The sequence below is a fragment of the Plectropomus leopardus genome, chromosome 18 (assembly GCF_026936395.1).
Source record: "Plectropomus leopardus strain MGB_pleo_1.0 chromosome 18, ASM2693639v1, whole genome shotgun sequence".
Lineage (NCBI taxonomy): Eukaryota > Metazoa > Chordata > Actinopteri > Perciformes > Serranidae > Plectropomus > Plectropomus leopardus.
The window spans coordinates 3,487,045-3,508,777 of record NC_142193.1 but is presented as its reverse complement, the minus strand read 5'-3'; the positions used below and the strand labels follow the sequence as shown (position 1 = coordinate 3,508,777).

General features: G+C 39.2%; 1 protein-coding gene across 2 annotated transcripts; it reads left to right on the top strand.

Annotated features, from left to right (window-relative positions):
- The first annotated feature begins 1,001 nt into the window (after window positions 1-1,001).
- Window positions 1,002-21,602, top strand: LOC148186416 (sodium- and chloride-dependent GABA transporter 2-like). 2 transcript variants are annotated; one of them, XM_088069036.1, is made up of 14 exons: window positions 1,002-1,788; window positions 7,718-7,852; window positions 10,650-10,787; window positions 11,397-11,508; window positions 14,386-14,518; window positions 15,507-15,641; window positions 16,423-16,526; window positions 16,879-17,003; window positions 17,196-17,308; window positions 18,822-18,959; window positions 19,069-19,171; window positions 19,252-19,352; window positions 19,599-19,766; window positions 19,979-21,602. In XM_088069036.1, the coding sequence occupies exons 1-14, from the start codon at window positions 1,659-1,661 to the stop codon at window positions 20,087-20,089; spliced, it is 1,746 nt and encodes a 581-aa protein (XP_087925162.1). In that variant the 5' UTR covers window positions 1,002-1,658; the 3' UTR covers window positions 20,090-21,602. The 2 variants fall into 2 exon arrangements, with proteins under 2 accessions (XP_087925162.1, XP_087925163.1); XM_088069037.1 differs by lacking the exon at window positions 19,252-19,352.
- The last annotated feature ends 131 nt before the right edge of the window (window positions 21,603-21,733 follow it).

The following is a 21,733-nucleotide window of genomic DNA, read 5'->3' as shown; positions in this document are numbered from 1 at the left end:
CATGTCATCACTTCAATCAATCTCACAATCTGTACCGTTTATCCTGTTTACATTGATCTTGTTTCTCTCATGAAATAATATCCACAGACAATGACTTGGCGATAAATGAAAATAATTTATTTAGGCTAATAACATGATGAGTAAACAGAGCGAGTAGTATGACACATGAAAGAGAACCTAAGTGATGTATGTTCAGGTGATGTAAATGATTAATTATGGATGATAGTGGGGGAAATACGTGACCGTCTAAAGCGTGGATGCGCGCTAAACGGTAAATTAGAATTTAGAAATTTGGCATTAAAGCTTAGCTATACGACATCAACTCTGATCACTAGAAAATGTTCTTCTGCCTACTTTTGCTGACTTGATTAGACTTCTCAGGGGAGGTCCAGATCATCGCATCACTCCAGGGGAGAGCTGCGGTGCGTCTTCCAGACGAGGTGACCCGCCGGGCAGGTGGAGTCGGTGAGCGGCGGTCTTTAACTGGCATCGGTGTTCGCCTCAGCAAACCGGTAAAAGTCTTTAAACAAAGTCCTTAAGGGCAGGCAACGGATGCTGATAGTTTGTGCAGCAGGTGTTGCTTCTAGATCCGTGGCAGAGTTGATGGTGAATCGCGGAGTGTCCTTCTCAATTAAAACTCGCAGAAATAATCAAAAGTAGTCCCATTGGTCCGACAGTGTCACTTTAAATTATTAATTTTAGTTTACTTAAAACAAATTACAAAAGTGTCTTTACTGACCAAAAACTGGTATAAAGAAAAGCGTCAAAGAGATTTTAAAAGAAAATGGTTTCAAAAGTTAAAGTTCAGCAAAGCTCTAGTGAGCTGTTGTGGCTCCGCTTATAAAATTGAAGAAAAGAAAAAGTTGCGAGCGTGGATACACGTGAAGCGCCGCGGCAAAAGGAAGCAAAAAGAAGCACTGAAGAAGCACTAGAAGAAGAAGCCTGAAGAGGCTTGAAGAGTGAAGCAAAGAGAAGCAGGAGAAGCTCTGAGCTAAGAGTTCACTCAGTTTTTATCTTTCAATTTGGGGTGTAGATGGAAGGCGGATTGGCATTAGTTTCTAGAAGACCTAATGTAATTTAGGAGACATTTATTTCTCTGTACTTTATGACGAATTATGCGATCGAACCCGTTGTGTATAAATTTACTAACTCATCACCACTATAGTCTCATCACAGTAATTTCAAATACATGTTAGGAGACCGAAAGGCAATTTATAACGTAATACATGATTCTGAAGATCCTTTGCTCAATTCTGTTAAACGACCACACATAACATAACATTGTACCATGGATCCTAACAAACTTGGTGATTACTTAGATATAGGATTACTTTTAACATTATACAATGAATGCAAAATAAGATGTAACTATAAAGCTGGTTACTAGATTACTGATAATTAAGGTCACTAGATGGCAATAGGTCTCCATCACAAAAAGGGAATAAAACATGCTTTTATCTTTTCATCTGAAGATGAGATGCAAGTTAGAAAGCTGGTTTATGACCTGACAGAGTTGCTGTACAACTTGCACCTCCTGCTCCTACAGCTATGGCACTGGGCCATAGAGTCACTATTGTGTCTACAGGTGAGCACAGCGTCAGACTGACAGAGGTGTTGACTGATAGTAGTGATCAGGGGACTGAAGAGGTAACACAGAGATGGAGACCAAAATGAAAAAAAGAGAACAGTGGACAAGAAAAAGGGAATTTATTCTGGCAGCAGCAGGCAGTGTGGTGGGACTGGGCAATGTGTGGAGATTTCCCTACCTGTGCTACAAGAACGGAGGAGGTGAGGCAGACTGCAGTACTTGAGATGATTGCACCTTTCTTGAAGCTCTTTAACATCTCTTATTGATTTCTTCATTACACCTGCGGTATATCAAGCTGTTGTGTAGTTGGAGAAGAACTTTAAATCCTTCAGGCAAATAGAACATGTAATGTGTAAGAGGAATACAAAGTCAATAACAGACAATCCTCATTGATTATACATTAGCTGTGTCTAAAACCGTTCCCTTTCACAGAAATATTCTGGCGTAGAGTCTGAAATCTCGTTTGTTATTCCCTATATAGTTAACTATTTAATACACACCATATAGAGAATAGTGAGTGAATGAGTGAATGATTTTGAGCACAGCTCCTGACTATAGAGTTGTACTAGTTTGAGCACACAAATAACCATTCCTTCTTTGCAGGCAAACATGGTTAAGGTTGCACTTGTGTGTATTGTACATTTTAATATGAAATGAAAAGTAATCATTCAAATTAAATTTGCAAAAGTTTATAAAAGCTTACTCCCACTCTGTATACACTCAGTGTATTAGCCATATGAACAAGTGGAACCAGAACATATGTTTCAGGTATCTGTGGTCAGCTGACTTATTAGTTACTTTTTTAATCAGCAAAAAACCATCAGAGTGTTTCTATCTGTTATTAAATAGGGCATGACGGGATTTGTAAGGACAGTGCCTTTTAAACAAGTGACTTACCATATTCAGTCACACCCTTTGCACTTTCAACCTAAATGTGAAGACCTTTTGACTATTTTTCACATTTTATCATTGAAATCTACAGCCTGTAAGAATTTGCTGTTTTTTAGTTATGTTATGCTTTGGACTGAGGACCCAAAAGCAGACAGACGAAACTGATTTCAGAAAAAAGTTTTATTACAAAAGTGGAATGTACATAAAAAAAAAGGATGGACGGCCGTCTGAAGGTGAGGGATCATCTGAGTGTTGAGATGTTTTCAGCTGGAGGAGTGGACAGAGTGACAGGCTGGCATCCTGGCAAAGACAAAACACAAACAGGCAGGTGAGCAAAAATGGTTGCGGCATGTAACTGAGCTGCATTTACTGAGCTGCGTGTAAAAAACCATGTTGGGCAACTATCTGGCAGGGAATGGCTGTAGAGCAGGCTCTAATATGTTGGGGCAGGCTGGAGTCAGCCAGGGCCGGTTGTGACAAGTTATGCCACGTACAAAAAAACAACAAAGAAAACATGGAAATCTGATATCCTGATACAAGTGTCTGCTCTCACTAGACTGGCTGGGACAGTTACCTGAGGGCAGTTGAGATTGTATTTTCTGCCTTGTTATTAATCACTAAAAAGCAGACAAACAAAGGTTTTCCCTAACTGAATAAGACCAACTGTCAGTCAGAAACCCTTTTTTTTCAAAAACCCTTATCCTGCATGGGGGTATTTATGAAATTATAATAGGTATGCCACCACACTGGTGATAGCTGAGGCCGGAGGCATTATGTTTTTAAGTTGTCTGTCCATTTGTCCGATTCTTGTGAACGGGATGTCTCAAAAACACTTCAAGGGAATTTCTGCAAATTTAGCTCGAACATTGACTTGGACTCAACAATGAGCTGATTAGTTTTTGATGGTCACAGGTCAAAGGATAAGGTCCCTGTGACCTCAACTATCTCAATCTTGTCAATGCAATATCTTTGTGGTTTGTTTGGTCAGACTAAGGCCATCTTTAGACGAGAACGGCCCTACTAAAAATGGAAAGCTTTTCCTTTGTGTTTTTAACAAAATTACCATTTACATGATATCATTGTGAAAATAATCCTTGCATTTACGGATCCTAAAAAAACAACCAAAAATGCATGCATGTAGTGTGCATGCCAGGCCAATAGTTGGTGGTGTAACTTTGTAATGACACACCATAGAAGAACACCTGTCCCTGCACATAAAGGCGTTCTACTACAGAGTGATGAGTATAAACAAAGAAGAAGAAAATGGCGAATGCACGCACAAGAGCCAACAGCAATAACCTCAGTAGAGTCAGCAGCACAAACACAGCTCAGTAGTCCCCCATTGTTGTTATTGTTGTCCTCCTGCTCATGCATGGCTACTTCTCTGAAATATAATGTGCATATGCAAAATGCAGATGTGATGTCACCGTTCTCACAGGATCCGCATATTGCCAATTTACACGGCCACAGAGGGGATGCTGTTTTCAAAACTTTGCATTTTCAGGCCACATAAACACCATTATATTGTGAATGAAAGGCCAAACCACAACAAAAGTTTAACATTTCATGCAAGAACAAAGTAATCATTACATTACTCCTGTTACAATATGTGCTACCATGATATGTGTCTCCATGATTGACCTCAGACTCATTCAAAGTTTTCAAGGCTAAATCCCAAATCTCAATAGACCCTGGAACCAGCCCTGCTTAAACCCTGCAGCTCCTAAGACTTTCCAAGACTTGTGGAAAATCAGATATTTTTAGAACATTGTTTTTCCCTCACTGCTTTTTGATAACAGCTGCAGAACTTCGGCGAGTGACACAAGCTGTGTACAACCAGACCTTGTTGTTTTTTTTATCTCCAAAACACCGAAAAGCACTTTTGAAAGTCAAGCAAAAACAAACAGGTCGATAACATGTTATCTGTTACTTTTCAACACCAAAAGCTGTTAGACCACATATTTCCCTTTGAGGTAAAAACTAAAAACTGCTGGTTAAACTTCACGTTGTTGATCTTTGAAAATATTTTAGAGTTGTTTTCTCTTCCAATGTCATTCATCCCCCTGTGTCTATATGCATACAGTGTTTGCACAAACAGCCTTACAGCATCACATAGGGTAAATACAATCTGTCATATTTATTGCTGTCATCCTCAAATGAGATCCAAGTTTAGACAGAAACATGACAGAGTTACTGTTACTGACGATAGTCAAGTCAAGTCAAGTCAGTTTTATTTATAGAGCCCATTATCACAAAACATGGTTTGCCTCAGAGGGCTTTACAGTGTACGACATCCCTCTGCCCTTAGACCCTCACATCATCCAAGGAAAAACTCCCCAAAAAGAACCCCTGTAACGGGGAAAAAAAAGAGGAAGAAACCTCAGGAAGAGCGGTAGAGGATAGTGAGGGATCCCTCTTCCAGGACGGACAGACGAGCAATAGATGTCGTAAATAGCAAATGAAATACAATCATGGCAAAAAAGGAAAGAGAGAGGGGGAGAGAGGAGGGGGGGCATAGTGGTGATCAGGGGACTGAAGAGGTAACACAGAGATGGAGACCAAAGTAAAAAAGAGGGAACAGTGGGTGAGGAAAAGGGAATTTATTCTGGCAGCAGCATGTAGTGTGGTGGGCCTTGGTCAGGTTTTATTGCCAAATACATTTACACATACAAAGAATTTGACTTATTGTTTTGTTGCAAAACAATTAACATAGAGCAAGAATAGATACATAGTAACTTTAAATAGAATAAGATATAAGATAACACTTCATCACACTTGCTGTATATCAAACTGTAGATTAAGCTGGAGAAGATCTTTAAGTCCTACTGGCAAAAAGAATCGATATTAATAAATCAATAGATATTCCTCAATTATTTCTACACTGAGTGCACAGTTTAACACTGTACCAGTCAGAGCGCATTATTAACCATTCTGTCCTTTCAGGAGAACATGATTAACCATTTGAAACCTACATCGAAATCAATGTTCTTGTGCTTGTTTGATTTCTGTCAAAAACATTGTCCCAATGTGCATGAAATTAGAAAAAGGTGACAAAAAAGGACCTAAAGGGGAAAATTGACAAATCACTAGGAACAATGTCAAGAAAAAAATTCTCCTGTCTGGCCCTAATCTTCTTCCATAACACCATGAGGAGTGAAATTGATTCCCATACCATGGGAATCCCAGAAAAATGCAGTGACCCACAGGATTCCCAAAGAATGTTAGCCTCTAGTGGAAATCCTGTGACCATCCCTCACATTTTTTTTACAGTTTTGAAATCCACAATGTTGAAGAAAGTGGTTTGCACTTTTGTTTTGCATCAGTTGATGTTAGTGTTAGCTGTCTGAATTGTTGCTGGTAGCTAGCAGGAGTCCAAAGTGGGTCTGCGCTTATTTGTAGTTCCTATATGGTTATAAATTAACATAAAGAAAAAGGATGTTCCTTCCAAAGTCAGTGAGCTAGCCAGGTTTTATCAGAGAAATGTGTAAACAAGTAAGTAGACAGCAGATGCACTATGTGCACATTTAACAAAGTTGTGCCTTTCACATCAGGGTTGGACTCTAAGAAATTGATAAATTGTTTGCAGACACCTTTATGTCTTATCTGTTGAGGTATCAGATAATTTTCATTAATCTGTGAGTAGGCTGTGAGTAACAGACAAGACTCTCTCGTACCTAAACAACAGAATAGGGGCAAATTCCACTGACTTCCAAAACAACATGTGACAGTCCCTAAAATGCTACAGTCCTAATCTTCATAGTTTTAGACATTTCCTTAATATTCTGAAATGGCTGCAGTTATGATAAACTTTGTGGTTAGGTTTAGGCTTAAAAAACACATTATGGTTCAGCCTTTAAAAAGCACTTTTGCTCACATGACTTCACTAGCATTCCTCCATTCTTCCTTCCCATTCTTGTGAACATGATATCTCAAGAATACTTTGAGTGAATTTCTTCAAATTTAGCACAGAGATTGAATTGGACTCACAGATGAGCTCATTAGATTTTGGCGGTCATAGGTCAAAGGATAAGATCCCTGTGACCTCATCTGTCTCAGTCTTATGCAATATCTCAAGAAAACCATGAGGAATTCTTTTCAAATTTGGCACAAATGTTCAATTGGGCTCAAAGATTAATTGATTCGATTTTAGTGGTCATCGGTAAAAATTCAAGGTCACGGTGAGCTTGCATCTACCATATCCTTGTAGATGGTGTATCTTATGAACAACTTGAGGGACAATTACTTATGAACAATTACTTCAAGTTTAAGAAATATTTGAGCAGCCTCAAGAATGGGCTGATTATATTTAGGTGGTTTAATGTGAAGGTAACATTGACTTTGCATTTGTCTTATTCTTGTGAAAGCGATATCTTAAGAACATTGTAAGGGACTTCGATTTGGCACGAATTCTTGAGTGGACTCTATAATGACCTTATTAAAGCTTGGTGTTTGAAAGTCAAGGTCACCGCAACCTTGCATCTATCTCATTTTCTTGAATACTATATCATTCATTGAGGATGGCTTTGAGGGAGTTTCCTCTAATTTGGCACAAACTTCTTCTTGGACTCAAAAATGAACGTACTAGAATCTGCTGGTTGAAGGTCAAAGGTCAAGGTCATGGCGACCTCATGAAACAAAACATGCAAGTGTAGTTTCACTGAAACATTCTTGTTTCTTTCTGGATAAACTGTGATATCTTTCCTTGCATCACCATAAGGTTAATATTTTCTTTCTTGACTGATTTGTTCAATACTTAGCTTATGAATGTGGCATCCTGGCAAAATGTGATAGCAGAAACTCTACCTAAGGAGCTGTTATTTGTATTTCACCAGGGGTTTATATGTCTGTGTATAGACAGATTTTCATAATGTCACATTTGTGCAGGAAACAGTGACGAAACTTTACAAATATGTTGTTGAGTTTGAAGATGTGCATGGTCCAAGCCAGGGACCAAAAGTAAGGGGGTACACCTTTGGCTCATGAGATTTGGGATGTAACTCTGAAATCTTTGATGAACCTGGGATCAAGCGTCAATTGATTTTATTCCTCATTTCAAAAATAAAAAGCTATAATTTCTGCTTCTTCATAAGATCTCCAACATGTACTTTGAATGAAAGCTTGTCATCCAATCAAATAACTCAAAGGCTATATAATAATACCTCTTCTGTTGAAGTCTGTGGTATCTGGGGATTGGGAACAAGCCCTTGAGTCATACATTTGTTTTTTCTGTGTGTTCAGGTGTCTTCCTGCTGCCTTACTGTTTCTTCGCCATGCTGTGTGGTGTGCCGCTCTTCCTGCTCGAGACTGTTATTGGTCAGTACACACAGGAGGGCACCATCACCTGCTGGATCAAGCTCTGCCCACTGGCACAGGGTAATTCTCATCATGCCTTTATTTGTTGTTTTTAAGGTTAGCAAAATAATGATTATTTTTCCTTCAACTGTTCAAAAATCCAGGACCAACTAAGTCTCTACACTCCCTGTAGCCCTTTTTTTGCACAGAGCAGATCGATTTTGCCTGCAGGTACTGTATCTGAACTACAGATACAATGTACTTGTACTTGTACTTAATGCATTTGTAATTACTTAAAAACACACTGTCTACAGCTAATCTTGTAAACTACTGGACCAATCAGCCTAATATAATTTGTGCACATTTATTACTGGACACTCAAGGTTGTGGTTCACAGTTGTTGAAAAATCTGTTTGTTGACTGTTGTATACCACCACTGACTGCTGACCACTCGCTCTTCTTCATCAGCCTATAGGGGTTTTTATGAAATCACTTCAGCAAATAACAAGACGTTTCACTGCCTTTTGCAAACAAATAAAAGCCTCCCCCGAATTATAAGCATGGTGTCTCTTACTAGCCCAGTGTGGCTACACATTTTAAAAAAAAGGCCTGTCTCAGTTAGAGTAGGGGTTATCTGTTCGTTTTTATAGAAGGCCTTTGGATGTATAAAATCTGGTTGTTGGCTGCCAGCTGGAACTTACTTTGCTGCTTAGATCATACAGAGATACAAGTTTAAACTTTTGTCAATATGGACAAATTCTGTACAATTCATTCAGTTAATATTACTGAAATTATGAGTACCAAAGAAGAAGTAATACTGACAGAGTATAAGAGATTTAAATTAACAATCTGATTGTATTTTCCATCTATTTTCCAGGTAATAAAGCCTGTCCCTAATTTAAGCCCGCTTTTTGTTGTTGTTGTTGTCTTCACTTCATGCTGTTCATGCTGCATAGGCTGCAGTTCCTTTTTGTTTTATCCACTGTAACGTTCCACACCACACCGAGTGTTCCAGACACAGAGCATTTTGCTCGTCCAATTTGTTGAATTGCAGATTTGATTGATTTCCTCAAGTTTATGCCTCTACTATTAATAAGTACACCATATATTAAATGGTTTCTTTTTTGGTCTTTTTTGTTTTTGTTCATATTATACACGCTCAAACACACATGCACACACAGGACACATGATTGCCTCAAGGCTTAAGTATGGTGAAGATAAAACCAAGAGAGTAATAAACAACCTTATCTGAAGCAGCTGCACTGTTTGAGAGAAAAAGGAAAGTGACAATGTCGCCACAGAGGGTGATATCAATTGTGAATTTAGGTTTTTTTCGAGATAAGCTTCACTTCCTCATTGTTTCCACAGCCTTACTGCCACATGTGTAAAAATAATAAAACTCCAAAGACAGCCATTTTCAAACATTTCAAATATTCAAACTTTTTTCGTCAGCCATTTAAAACCCAACATGTAAGAAACTATTTAAGTGTCAACCATTTGTTTTGCCACAGACTGGGCCACATGTTTGATGATGTGCACAAAATGCAAAAAGAGCATATTTTTGTTCAACTAACATTATGTTTTCAGAATCAGAATCACGTTTATTGGCCAAGTTCAACAAATAAGGAACAAGGAATTTTTTCCGGGTTGGCAATGCTCACAGTACAGGGGAGGGAAATAAGTTAGGGATAAGAAAAATAGAAAAAAAGACAGACATAGACATGTATTTGTATTTACAAAAGGAAGAGATAGGGAATATATACAAAATGTACAGTATGTAATTCAAAAATATACAGTTAGTGCAAAAACCACTGTGCATGAGGTAGTATGAATATATATATATATATATATATATATATATATATATTTTATATTTGTTGTTTGTTGTTGTTCTCCTGACACTCTGACTATTTACAGTTCATCAGAGTGACAGCCTGGGGGTAGAAACTGTCTTTGTGTCTGGTGGTCTTGGCATACAGTGCTCTGTAACGCCTTCCAGAGGGGAGGAGTTCGAACAGTTTGTGACCGGGGTGTGATGGGTCTGCATAGATGGTGCCTGCCCGTTTCCTGATCCTGGACCGGTAAAGGTCCTGGATGGAGGGCAGGTCGGCCCCAATGATTCTCTCTGCAGTTCTGATTGTTTGTTGCAGTCTAATCCTGTCCTGTCTGGTGGCAGATCCAAACCAGACAGTGATGGCTGTGCACAGGACAGACTGAATGATGGCAGTGTAGAAGATGATCAGCAGTTCCTGTGGCAGGTTAAACTTCCTGAGCTGTCGCAGGAAGTATAACCTTTGCTGGGCCTTTTTCCGGACTGTGTCAATGTGGGAGGACCGTTTTGTATGTTACATGGACTATGCACAAAGGAATACACTAGAAATGTTTAATTTGAATGTTTGGAAATCATTTACAAAGGAGGGTCCCAAAAGTAGCCTGCAGTTTAAAGTGAACATTATTTGTGTTTTTTGTTTGTTTTGATTTTTTAATATTGGTCTTAGAACAGTAAATAGTTTACAGAAAATATTGTAACAAGTATTTATTATTAAAATCTGACATGTATTTAAGATGTAATCCTGTCTGAACTTGTTCTCGTGATAAAATCTTCACTAATTCACATGTCTCATTTAGATTATTGTTATGTTTTTTTTTGTTTTGTTTTTGCTTTTTAAAGGAGACTTGGATTACTTTGGATATGCACAGACAGAACAAAAGCAAACATTAAAGAACAGCATTCATCTCTGGTTGGATCAAACTTGGCTTGGCTATGGTTCTTTACAGTATTCACAGTAGTTTTGTGGTGCTGTCGCTAAGTGCTATATTTCTTGGTGCTATATCAATTTACATTTAAACTGAGGTATTTTGGGATCTCTCCCTCCAGGGACCGGCTATTCTATCATGGTGATCCAGCTTTATGACAGATTCTACAGCATCATCCTAGCCTGGGCGCTCCTGTACCTCATCTACTGTTTCAGAGACCCTCTGCCCTGGGCCACCTGCAACAACCCCTGGAACACAGGTCAGAATCAAGTGGAATCAGGGTGGGAGAAGAAGGAACCTAAACATGTCTAAACATATCCTTGTGTAGTGTAATCCCACCTTGTGTTGAAATCGTGGTAGCAACATCTCAGGATACAAAGAGTATAATATGTACACACAGAAGGCCCCTGCAAAGTGGCAACATGTGACAACTTGGGATTTGGGTTTGGGTTTGGGTTTATACAGGTTATACAGGTTGAATACACTTTCTGGCCTGTTTTCTTATTTTGTCAAAAAATTGCCTGGCTGCAGCCTGGGTTGGATTCCAAACTTGTGGGGTTTTGCTGCATGTTATCCCCTCTCTCTCAGCTCCAAAAACATTTTCATAAAAACAACCACAATGTCCTGCAACAATGATTTTGTCCTTGTTGGAGACGCATAGGACAGCGTTAGCGTTTATGCTACAAAACACATGTGGTCCAGTGAATCCAAAATGTTATCGGGTTGGAAATGTGTCTTGGTGGCTGTTTTTACCTAGATTTAGAGCTATCCAGTTGTGATCAGATCGCCCTGACACATATGCTGTGTCTAAACAGGGTGATTGTGATATAAACACGTATCAGTATATTATTTGCCTTTCTATCAACAGACAGATGTGTAGATCTCACCTCTCCAAACTGGACTGCAGTACACAGTGGCAACCTGACAGTAAACTGGACATCTGGAAATCTCACCAAGTCTTCAGTCTCTGAGTTTTGGGAGTGAGTCAGTGTTTTGTCACATTAAGCTCATAATTAGCACAGCAGTTAAACTCTCATATTTTTACAACTTCATGAGAGAAGCATGAAATTTCTTGTCTAGTTAGTATAAACCAAAATGAAAGATGTGGAGGAAAACTGTGTTTACTGTTCAGTTATCTAATTTTGAAATTAAACAGTGTAGAAAAACTTTTAAGGTGTCATTTCCAACTAAAGTGGGGATGCCACTTATTTGGGAATACTTCTGAGATTACCAGAATTCAAGGAAACGCATTTAGGTCAAGCATAATGTTCTCACAAACTGTACATTTCCCTATGAAAAATAATGCACTGAAATAAGTACACATCTCATGTATTTGAAATGGCCATGATCACGTAACCAATTGCTGAAAGGAGTGAACAAGGAAACACTCATGATCAGACTTTTAAGAAGGCTGGTTAGGATAGTGGATGGGCTATAAAAATGCAGGACCTTCCTCTGGAGACACGTTTTTGGAACTGTGTGAACTGTGTGAAGTCATTTTAAGGTACGTCCTCATCATGTTTCTTTTTCTAAACCGAACCAAAACGACTTTACTTGCTTAAACCTAACCGCCGTAATTGTACATTAAGGACATAATGTCCAATTCATGTAACGTCGTACAAACGGTTGTGCATGCATATTTGTAAGTTGTTGACATCAAGGATCAAGGTAAAAATGTATCCCAGAATAAGTAATTGCAATAAACACCCAAAACATCCCAAAATAAGGAATTGCAATGAACACCCAGTGGTGTCTCTGTAGCAAATTTAGTTCCATAATGTCACTACATTTTGTTTACCATATCTGGATAATTAATTAGGGAAATTTTGAAAGTGTTACATATGAGATAAATGCTTGTTTTTGTCTTTTATCTAGCAATGTTTTAAATATTGAACAGAACATGCAAGAAGTCATAGAGAATAAAATATATTAGACTGCTGATATGACTCTACAAACTGATGCACAACTCTCGCCCCTGACGACAGCCATGATGCGCTATAAAACGGTTGAGGTGATCTCAACTTTTTTGGAGCTCCAACAACAAAACCAATCTTCTGGTTATTTTTTAGGTGTGACGGTGTGTTATTTAGCTTGGTTAGGTGATGCTGTGCTAGCATTATATAAGTGGACATTACTGGGATGCAATGGGGAAGGGAAATGAGATGTTAAAATGGGGCTCAGACATTGATCATAGGTGTAGATATTTTTTATGGCCAAATACAAATATGACAAGGTGTTCAGCCAAATTGCTTTGCAGTAGGTAGCAGACACACACAACCCCTGATGATGTAACTACAACAATGAGTGTTTTCGCAACACTTCAACTGAGACTCAGCGATAATGAAGCTGGGCATGTTGTTGCTGTGTCGCTTGTAATGTGAACACAGCGCAAAGGTAGAATGGAGCGATAGGCAGTTTGGTGCGGCTTCTGCAATGATGAGGCCTGGATAAGATGGATGGATGGATGGATGGATTTTACACTGATGGCCATGCGTTAACTCAAGATTCCCTGTTTCGTTATTATGTCCCAAATCGTGAACATCCATTTCTACATATTCTGGACTAGTTTTTTATAATATCTCCAGAATATTAATAACTAGATCATTCTTTGCGCAAATGTACAAAGATGAACTGTCTTCACCAGCTTCCCGCCTCTTAAACAAATTTACATCACTTGCTTACAATGGCATTCTGTTTGAATGTGTCCACAATTAATTACTCTGCAAACACACCTTTCTGCCAAACAGTAGTACTTACTTTAATTTACATTAATATTTTATTTACTTTAAATACATTGCATCACAGGTTAACACTGACATTGTCAACATATGATGACTGGAAAAACTCTTGAACAGAAACCACACCTACATTACCAAATGGGGAAAAATCAACACTTGACTGTTGTAATCTGTAATGAACATATGCCATCAGTTTATGATCAACCATTTATAACAGAGTTGCGAATTGTGAGCACTTTCCTCAATCAATTATTGGTCAAATTAACAATAGAATAATGGACTGTTATTTGAAAAGAAACATAAAGTGTTTATTATTATATTTTCAAACAATGCCAAATGCATTTTTCCTCAGCCAACGCTCACAGCAACAATTTGCATATACTTTGAAAGCATTGCATAACTTATCAATTAATCGATTACATATCACATGTTCGATTAAATTCTAAATCAATTGTTGTCATCCCTTATGTATATTTCAACAACTATATACATTTTCAGATTTCTGTATTTGGCACACAAACTGCTGATCGGTAATGTTTTGTTTTTTTTATGTGCCATTGCTGTGACTTTGTGACTGTAAAGCATGTAAATTATGGGCAGCAATGCCAGTTGAATGGTTAACAATAAACAAATGTCCTCAGGGTGATAACACAATGTCAGTAGTAACCTTGCCTCATACTGCAGAACTCGTACTATAGAATTAAATGTCTCTTTTCTGTCTGTGTATCAGCTGTTATGAGAACATCAAAATTTTCCCCACAGATCAAGAACCACTGATTTTTTTGAGTTTTGGTGATCTCAGTCAAATTAGTTGGAAAAGACAACTTAAATGTTTTTTTACACTGTTTGTTTACAAAATTCAATGCATTTGAACATCATAACCGGTGGACTGTTGGCCCTTTTGGATTTGACCTGTTATGGTCCTTAAAGGTCAGATCTGACTTCCCTCTACATCTGAAAATAAACATTATGGTATGCACTATGTAAGAAATGTCACGCTTTACTCCTAAAATGCACAATTATTGTGGTTATCCACTGTACTAGGATGGCAGTAATGAATCAATTATTCTGTTTCTTCATGAATGAAATCATCAGTGGCTGTCTGTTGTTCCCACACAGGAGGGGAGTGTTGTCCATGTCTGGGGGAATAGAGGAGGTTGGTTCAGTACAGTGGGAGCTGCTGCTGTGTGTCCTGGTATGCTGGGTGGCCTGCTACTTCTGCATCTGGAAAGGAGTCCGTTCCACTGGAAAGGTCAATAATCACTTGTGTAAGGATTTAAAGGCCAGGATCAATTGCGTATAGAATGAGTTTCAATGGTAATTATCATTTCCTACAAAACATATTTGTAGGAAATGTAATGTAGGAAATTACGTCAGTTAACCCCTAATTTCGACCAGATCCGTGTGCGGTCCAGCTCAGATCTGTCATGGTAGACGGAGCAAATAGATTACACTCTAGTCTATGTGTTAATTTCCACTGGCTCCACTGCGTTGTGGATAGACTCTGTCCCTCTGTTTTTATGAAAGGTAGAAGGTAGAATTATTAGCATTTTTCAAACAAAGGTTAAAAGTTGAAATTACATTTGTCCTTGATCCTGCTATATCTTTGGAGTTAAAGGGTGAGTTGATTAAAATCAGCAGCTACTATGACAATTACATTCAGTTCTTTGGGCATGTTGCTGCTGGTGGCATCATCATTCAATTCCTGCAGTGCATTTTTCCAATTTTCATCAGAGTCTTGTGTCCTTATGGCTCCCAACAAGGTCAGTCTATCTAGTGCAACAGCTTAATCCTGGATGTTAGGGGTTAACCATGTCTCTGTGAAGATGTGCGCAGAGCAGTCTCTGATTTCCTGCTGCTGAGGGAGCATCAATCAAATCTCATCCACTGTATTCTCCTGGTAGAGGAACATCTCTTGGTCCAAGTCATGTCAGCCTTGCCCTGATGCCAGCGCTCCTCCCTCTCTTTGTGTGGCGCTTTTGGTTTCGTTTCTCCTCTTTGGTCTGACGGGCTGCTCGGCATATGCCGTTTGTGGGGATCCTCTCACCGTCTGACGCATTCAGTCCAAACCCCACAAGCTTTTCCCAGAGTTGATAAGAGCTTCTCTATCATAGAAAAGTCTTGCTTCAGCAGACGGGGCCATAGTCTCAAAAAAATAGAAAAATATAGCAAAAATGTAGCAAGTTGGCAGGTGTACTGCTCAGCCAGCTTTATTTTAAATAACTACTGAAGTTTTACAGGTGGTGTATTTCACGGCTGTGTTCCCTTATGTGACGCTGGCCATCCTGCTGGTCCGGGGGTTGACGCTGCCAGGAGCCTGGCAGGGTGTGGTTTACTATCTGTATCCAGATCCGTCTCGCCTGGCAGACTTTCAGGTGAGACAATGTGGACAAATCTGAAGTGTCATACCTGCCTGGGATGATGTAAATAAAGTAATGGTCTCCTGTGAGATATGGATACAACACTGATGACCTGGAGGCATCATGTTTTTGGTCAGTCTGTACGTACATCTGTGCACCCATAGATATGTTCAATTACAAAAGTGATACCTCACGATTCACAAACACCTTAAGGAAAATTCTGCATAAACGTACAGTGGGACTCAAGGAGTAACTGATTCGTGTTTGGTGGTCAAAGGTTAAGATCACTGTAACCTTGCATCTGTCTCATTCTCATGAATGCAATATTTCAAGAATGCCTTGAAAGAATTTTCTCAAATTTGGCACATTTGGACTCAATAATAAACCAATTATAATAAAAAGCGGAATGCAAATAGGATAAAATGATAAAGTGATGATTTTATATCCAAAAGGTCCAAGGTTCTATATGACATCATAATATTCTGTAAAAACACATCTCTGGCCATTATTACATCGCGGGTGTCTACCTTTAAACTGTGCTGATTGTATAACTTCTGTGCTGCTGGGTTGAAGATGTGTGTGAAGTACCCATCCATCCATCCATTTTCTTCTGCTTATCCAGAAGTACCCATGTTTTAGAAATTGTAGCTTCTTTGCAGAATCATCCATATTTGAAGCATTCTCAGCTGTCATGGCTACATGACAGACATGGATTTACTATGCAACTGCAACTTGAATAGTTTGTGGAGGCATATCACTGCACGGTGGTTATTCCAGTTTCATCCTTGTTCCTCAGGTGTGGATGGAGGCTTGTGCTCAGGTTCTCTTCTCCTATGGTGTTGCATCAGGAACCTTAATCACACTGGGCAGCTACAACAAAGTCAACAACAACTGTTACAAGTAAATATGAATGGCAGTTCAACTGTAGCAGGTAGCAGTTGTAGTGGTTTTTTTTCCCCCAGTGGCCACAATGAGCAGCAATGAACCCATTTTAGCCACACTTGAAAACAAACTTGGTCAAGCCAGACAAAGGTAAGATTTAAGGCCTCAGCGTGCTTGAAACAATGTCCTCCACCTACTCAATCAGAATTAGTTCATACTGTTAGACCAACTCAGTCAAATGTGTTTTGTAGTCGAACAGCCTCTGTCAGAGTGTGCTGTCAGTGTATTCTCCCACTTAGTTGTGGTCTGTATGCTGAGCACTGTGTTTGTGTGTGTGTGTGTGTGTGTGTGTGTCTGTGTGTGTGTGCAGGGACAGTTTGTGGTTGTGTTTGCTCAATAGTGGCACCAGCTTTGTTTCCGGCTTCGCAGTCTTCTCAGTTCTGGGCTTCATGGCCCACCAACAGGGAATTCCCATCAACATGGTGGTTGATTCAGGTATGATTTGAAGGCCAAAGCCTCTGTCTCTGTTAGACACTAGAATCAAATGTACCCTCACAATATAGAATCGGATGTACCCTCGCACTATTGAAACAAATGAGCACTTGTGCTATTTTTAGAAAAAGACCAACAATCTAAACCAAGGTCAGAAAAACCAAAGCCATTTAAATGTCTCTTCTGTCCACTCAGGCCCTGGACTGGCATTCATCGCATTTCCTCAGGCTGTGGCCATGATGCCCCTGCCTCAGCTGTGGGCCACCTGCTTCTTCCTTATGCTCATCCTGTTGGGACTGGACACACTGGTAAGACCAGAGCACAAAGTGTTCACTTAAGTATAAAGTACGAATGCATGAGAACCGATAATTGTCTGCTCTTTAGGTTGATAACCAATACAATGAATGATAATTTCGTATTTTTTTCTGCCTCGCAAGGGGCACCAGGACTCACTCTGCTTCATCTCCTGGACCAAGCCATGTAGCATGAACATATGGTTTGGTCCAGGAGATGAAGCAGAGTGATTGCACTTAATTTTAGGCTAACAGAAATCATTATAAATAACAGAAATTAATTTACATTAAATTCATCTAAGGTGCCACCCTTCAAAAAGGGAAATGAGAGCCAATAAATTAATTAGGTCTCAATTCTGAAGGTAACTACTAAGTTCTTGACTCAGCAGGTGGTGTTACAGAAAGGTTTGGGGAAGTGTATTCTATTTTCTGTGAGAGATTTAAAAGTGTCTTAGGCCACGTTTAGATGTGAACAGCCCGATAAAAAGGGAACTCTTTCCTTTGCATTTAAAAAAAATGTATATGATGACAGCGTGAGTGTAGAGTGACCAACCTTTGAGTATCTTTTATAATTCAGTTTTAATGAATGCTGCAACTTGTCGAGAGCCAACAGCAACGTACAATGTGGTGTTACAAATGAGCTTGCTATTGAAATGATGCCAGCTATCGAAAAGCATCACGAGAACAAAGCAGCCATCAAGAGTTAGCTTAACTCTTTACAAACCATGTATGACAGTGAGAACGATCCTCGTGTGCCAGGCCAGTAGTTGGTGGTGTAACTATGTAATGATAATTGCAACTGTGACGTCATCGTTCTCACAGGATCAGCACATTTCCAGTTTACACAGTGACAGAAGGGGTTGTGTTTCCAAAAAATTACACTCTGGAACCCGGTTTCAAAGGTTTTAGTTTTTAGGGGCCCCATAATGCCGTTGTCATGTTAATGAAAGGCCAAACTGCAACAAAAGTTTAACATTTTATGCAAGAACCGTTGCCATGTAAACCACACCTCAGTGTAATGGGTATAAACAACTCGTTATTATTCCCAGGTCATTAAATACCAACACTTTGTGACACCACTCACTGTTTCATAGTGATGTACAGGGCAGCTTGAGTGTATCTGTATGACACATGGCTGAAACACATTGGAATAAGTGGTTAATGTAGCTGGGCATGTTGTTGCTGTGTGTTAATCTATTTTAACTCCAAAATCATATTTTGGAGTTAAAATAGATTTGTTTGCTACATAACAGATGGATGATATCATTAAAGTCCTGATACCAGCACTGACTGCCTAAATTTGTTAAATGAGTTCATCCCACAGTGCCCCTCACCTTGAATTAACTGTTCCTGCTGCTTTTTTTACTTATTTTGTTCACTTATGTGTTTGTTAGCTGCGCTGAGACAAATTCCTATTAACTGTGTTGACATGAACTGAACTGACTTCAGTCACCACACCCTCTGATTTACGTGTCACCTCACCCAGCTGTTTGCCCTTAAGGGATTCACATGTGATTGTGTGCGATAGTTTGTAGGTTTGGAAACAATTACATCGACAGTGATTGACATGTTCCCGGGACAGCTGCGCAGACCCTGGCGCAGAGAAATCTTCCTCATCATCTTCTGCTCTATCAGCTTCATCATCCAGATCTCTGTCACGACTCAGGTACTGCACAAGCCTTAGGAACCTTCCAGAACAACAGCTAACAATAAACTTATTCTCATGTTGGAAGTGTATTTTAAGTGGCTTTACATGTGTGTACCTTGTTCTTCAGGGAGGAGTGTACTTATTCCAGCTGATTGATTACTATGGTGGAAGTGGAGCATGTTACTTTTTTATTTCTATGGTCCAGTGTGTTGCTGTTGGCTGGGCGTTTGGTAAGTAGTATCAATACCATGTTGCATGTGGAGGTCATGTGCTTTTAAACTGCTACTAACAAACTGTGACAATCATGCAGGAGCTCAGCGGATGTGTGATGTAATTGAAGATATGACCGGACAGAAGCTGGGGTTTTTTTATAAACTGTGCTGGCGTTACTTTACCCCCCTGATCTGCACGGTGGGTCACACACTAGTCCCTATAAAACAGTCAGTCCCTTTTAGTAGCCAAGTGTGTCTGTACGTTTTGACAAATAAAGGCCTGTCTCAATTAGAGGCCCAGTTGCAGTTAATTTTCTACAGAAAAGGACTTCATAATAGCCTACCGTCATCTCTTGCTTTATAAGCATATCAGTAAGCAATATCAGTAAGTGTGAACATGTTTGTCCACAGAAGTATTACTTTGTTCCTCTGCTTATCTTTCAAGGTTTGCTTCATCTGCTCCTTCCTGGAATACCAGCCCCTAACCAGTGGGAGCTATGTGTACCCAGACTGGGCCTACTGTCTGGGCTGGGCCATGGTCTTCTCTTCTGTGGTTGCAGTACCCATCTGGGCTGTCAGCAAGGTCTGCCTCACAGAGGGCACCCTCAGACAGGTGAGAGCACCGACTCGTCCTGCTTTGTTTTTTTGTTTCTGTTTGTTTTACTTTTACATTGGTTTAACATTTTTTGTTGCCCCGATATACATCACTCTGATTGACTTTGGTTCTATGCCCTTTGGGGACGATAAAGATTTTCTAATCTAATCCAATTTTGACCTGTTTCCTATTTTTATTCATCTTTTTTTGTTTTTTTCTGTCTTCAACAGCGTCTGTTGGTCCTGTGGCATCCTGTTCTGGATTCTGTCGGTCCAAAGAGTAACAACGAAGATCCCCTAAACGAAGTAGAGATGAAACCAATGACAGAGCAGTCAGTATAAAATGTCCTCCTGGATTTCATCTTCAAAAAGTCTGTCCATGTTACTGAAAAGTGCTATTGATAACATAAGCCACAAGATTTTGTACCCCCCTCCTGCTAACTACTGACTCACCTGTGTATGTGTGTGTGTGTGTGTGTGTGTGTGTGTGTGTGTGACCTCCCTCCTCGGTCAAATAAACCTTTAGCAGTGTGTAGGTAGCCATATGGTTCATGATCCATTAGCTACTGTACATACTGTAATGTAGGCTACTATATGAAGGTGGTGTTGATGGGACCTGGTCTGTTAGTGGACTTAATTTGGTCAGAGTATCAAAACACCGGTGACTTGATGGGTGTAAGTGTAAAGCAAGGAAAACTGAACTAACACAATAACAGAAGGGAAAAACAAAGTTCCAGATGTTAGCTGCAGTGGCTGGAGAACAGGATTTACAAAGAACCCAACTAGAGGTATCCAGTTGCCTTCCTGATCAGATGCCCCAGCTATGTAACTAACTTAAAATACTTTTAAATTTACGTCATGCTCAAAAATTGTTTAACATACTGGCTAATTAAAAAAACTCTACCAATCACTCTTACAGATTTTCGCTTTCTTCACGATGGTTTTTCTTTCAAATCAGTCATCTTAAGATATGGGTGGAAGGTATTGTTTATGTAACTGCATTTGTAATACATTTTGTGAAACAAACCTCAACTGTGTCATGTGATGACCTACTACACTACACTACTACACTACACAAAAATGCAGATAAACATCTAATATCCGGGGATTCACATTGTACACACAACGATACCCAGGTTACAATTTGACACTCGACTGTCCAGCCACATAGGATTCCCAAGTTCTCATTACAAAGTTTAGAGACAAAAATTGTCCCTTACCTTATACATTCAAATGAAACACCTTATATTCACCTCATACATTCACCTTAATCATCTTATATTAACTTTTGATTTGACCTGAAGTCAACTCATATGAATTTGTGCTAATTATCTGACCAACTGTCCTTGGAAGTTTTCTTTTGTGTGTGAGGAAACTGAGACAAACTTCCCTTGTTACAGTACACTTTATCTCAGCGGAGGAAACCTCTCTTAATTATCTAACACTCTGTTTGCAATTATAAAATAGACAGACTCTGTTAAAGCTTTTTCTTTTTTTTATTTTCTTTTATTACTTCATTAAAATAAACAAAAGACAGATGCTTTTATTTTATCATTTATTTGTTCACTTCTCTGAATGGAAAGACTGTAATATGCACCGCACAAAGCTGTCAGATAATGTCACTTTTGCCGTGATTTCATTATGACCCCAACGCCAAAAGCCACCTTTCAAGGCTGTATGAAAGCTGAGAATGTGGCAAAAGCATGATGACTAAATAAATAAACTTAAATACACAATACCAAATATTGTCATGGTGGGATTCCATAATGGTATGATGTTTTAAGGCAACATTTGTATTTTAGTAATTTTCTGTTAATTAAACATTAAACAATAGAAATTAAACTTTACTCGTTAATTGTTGTGAATCTATTTTTTTAAAGTTGCTACTCTAAAAAGATGTTCTGAAAGTTAATTATGGCCTCCAGAGAGTTACAACATACTGTATGCAGGTCCATTGGTTTCCTTAAGGTCGTGGCTCTGTTTTAC

Excerpts from the sequence above, each read along its gene's own strand:
- LOC148186416 (XM_088069036.1), top strand. The coding sequence starts at position 1,659 with ATGGAGACCAAAATGAAAAAAAGAGAACAGTGGACAAGAAAAAGGGAA. Across the intron at positions 14,519-15,506 it reads GAGTCCGTTCCACTGGAAAG|GTGGTGTATTTCACGGCTGT; the intron begins GTCAATAATCAC and ends GAAGTTTTACAG. Across the intron at positions 15,642-16,422 it reads CTCGCCTGGCAGACTTTCAG|GTGTGGATGGAGGCTTGTGC; the intron begins GTGAGACAATGT and ends CTTGTTCCTCAG.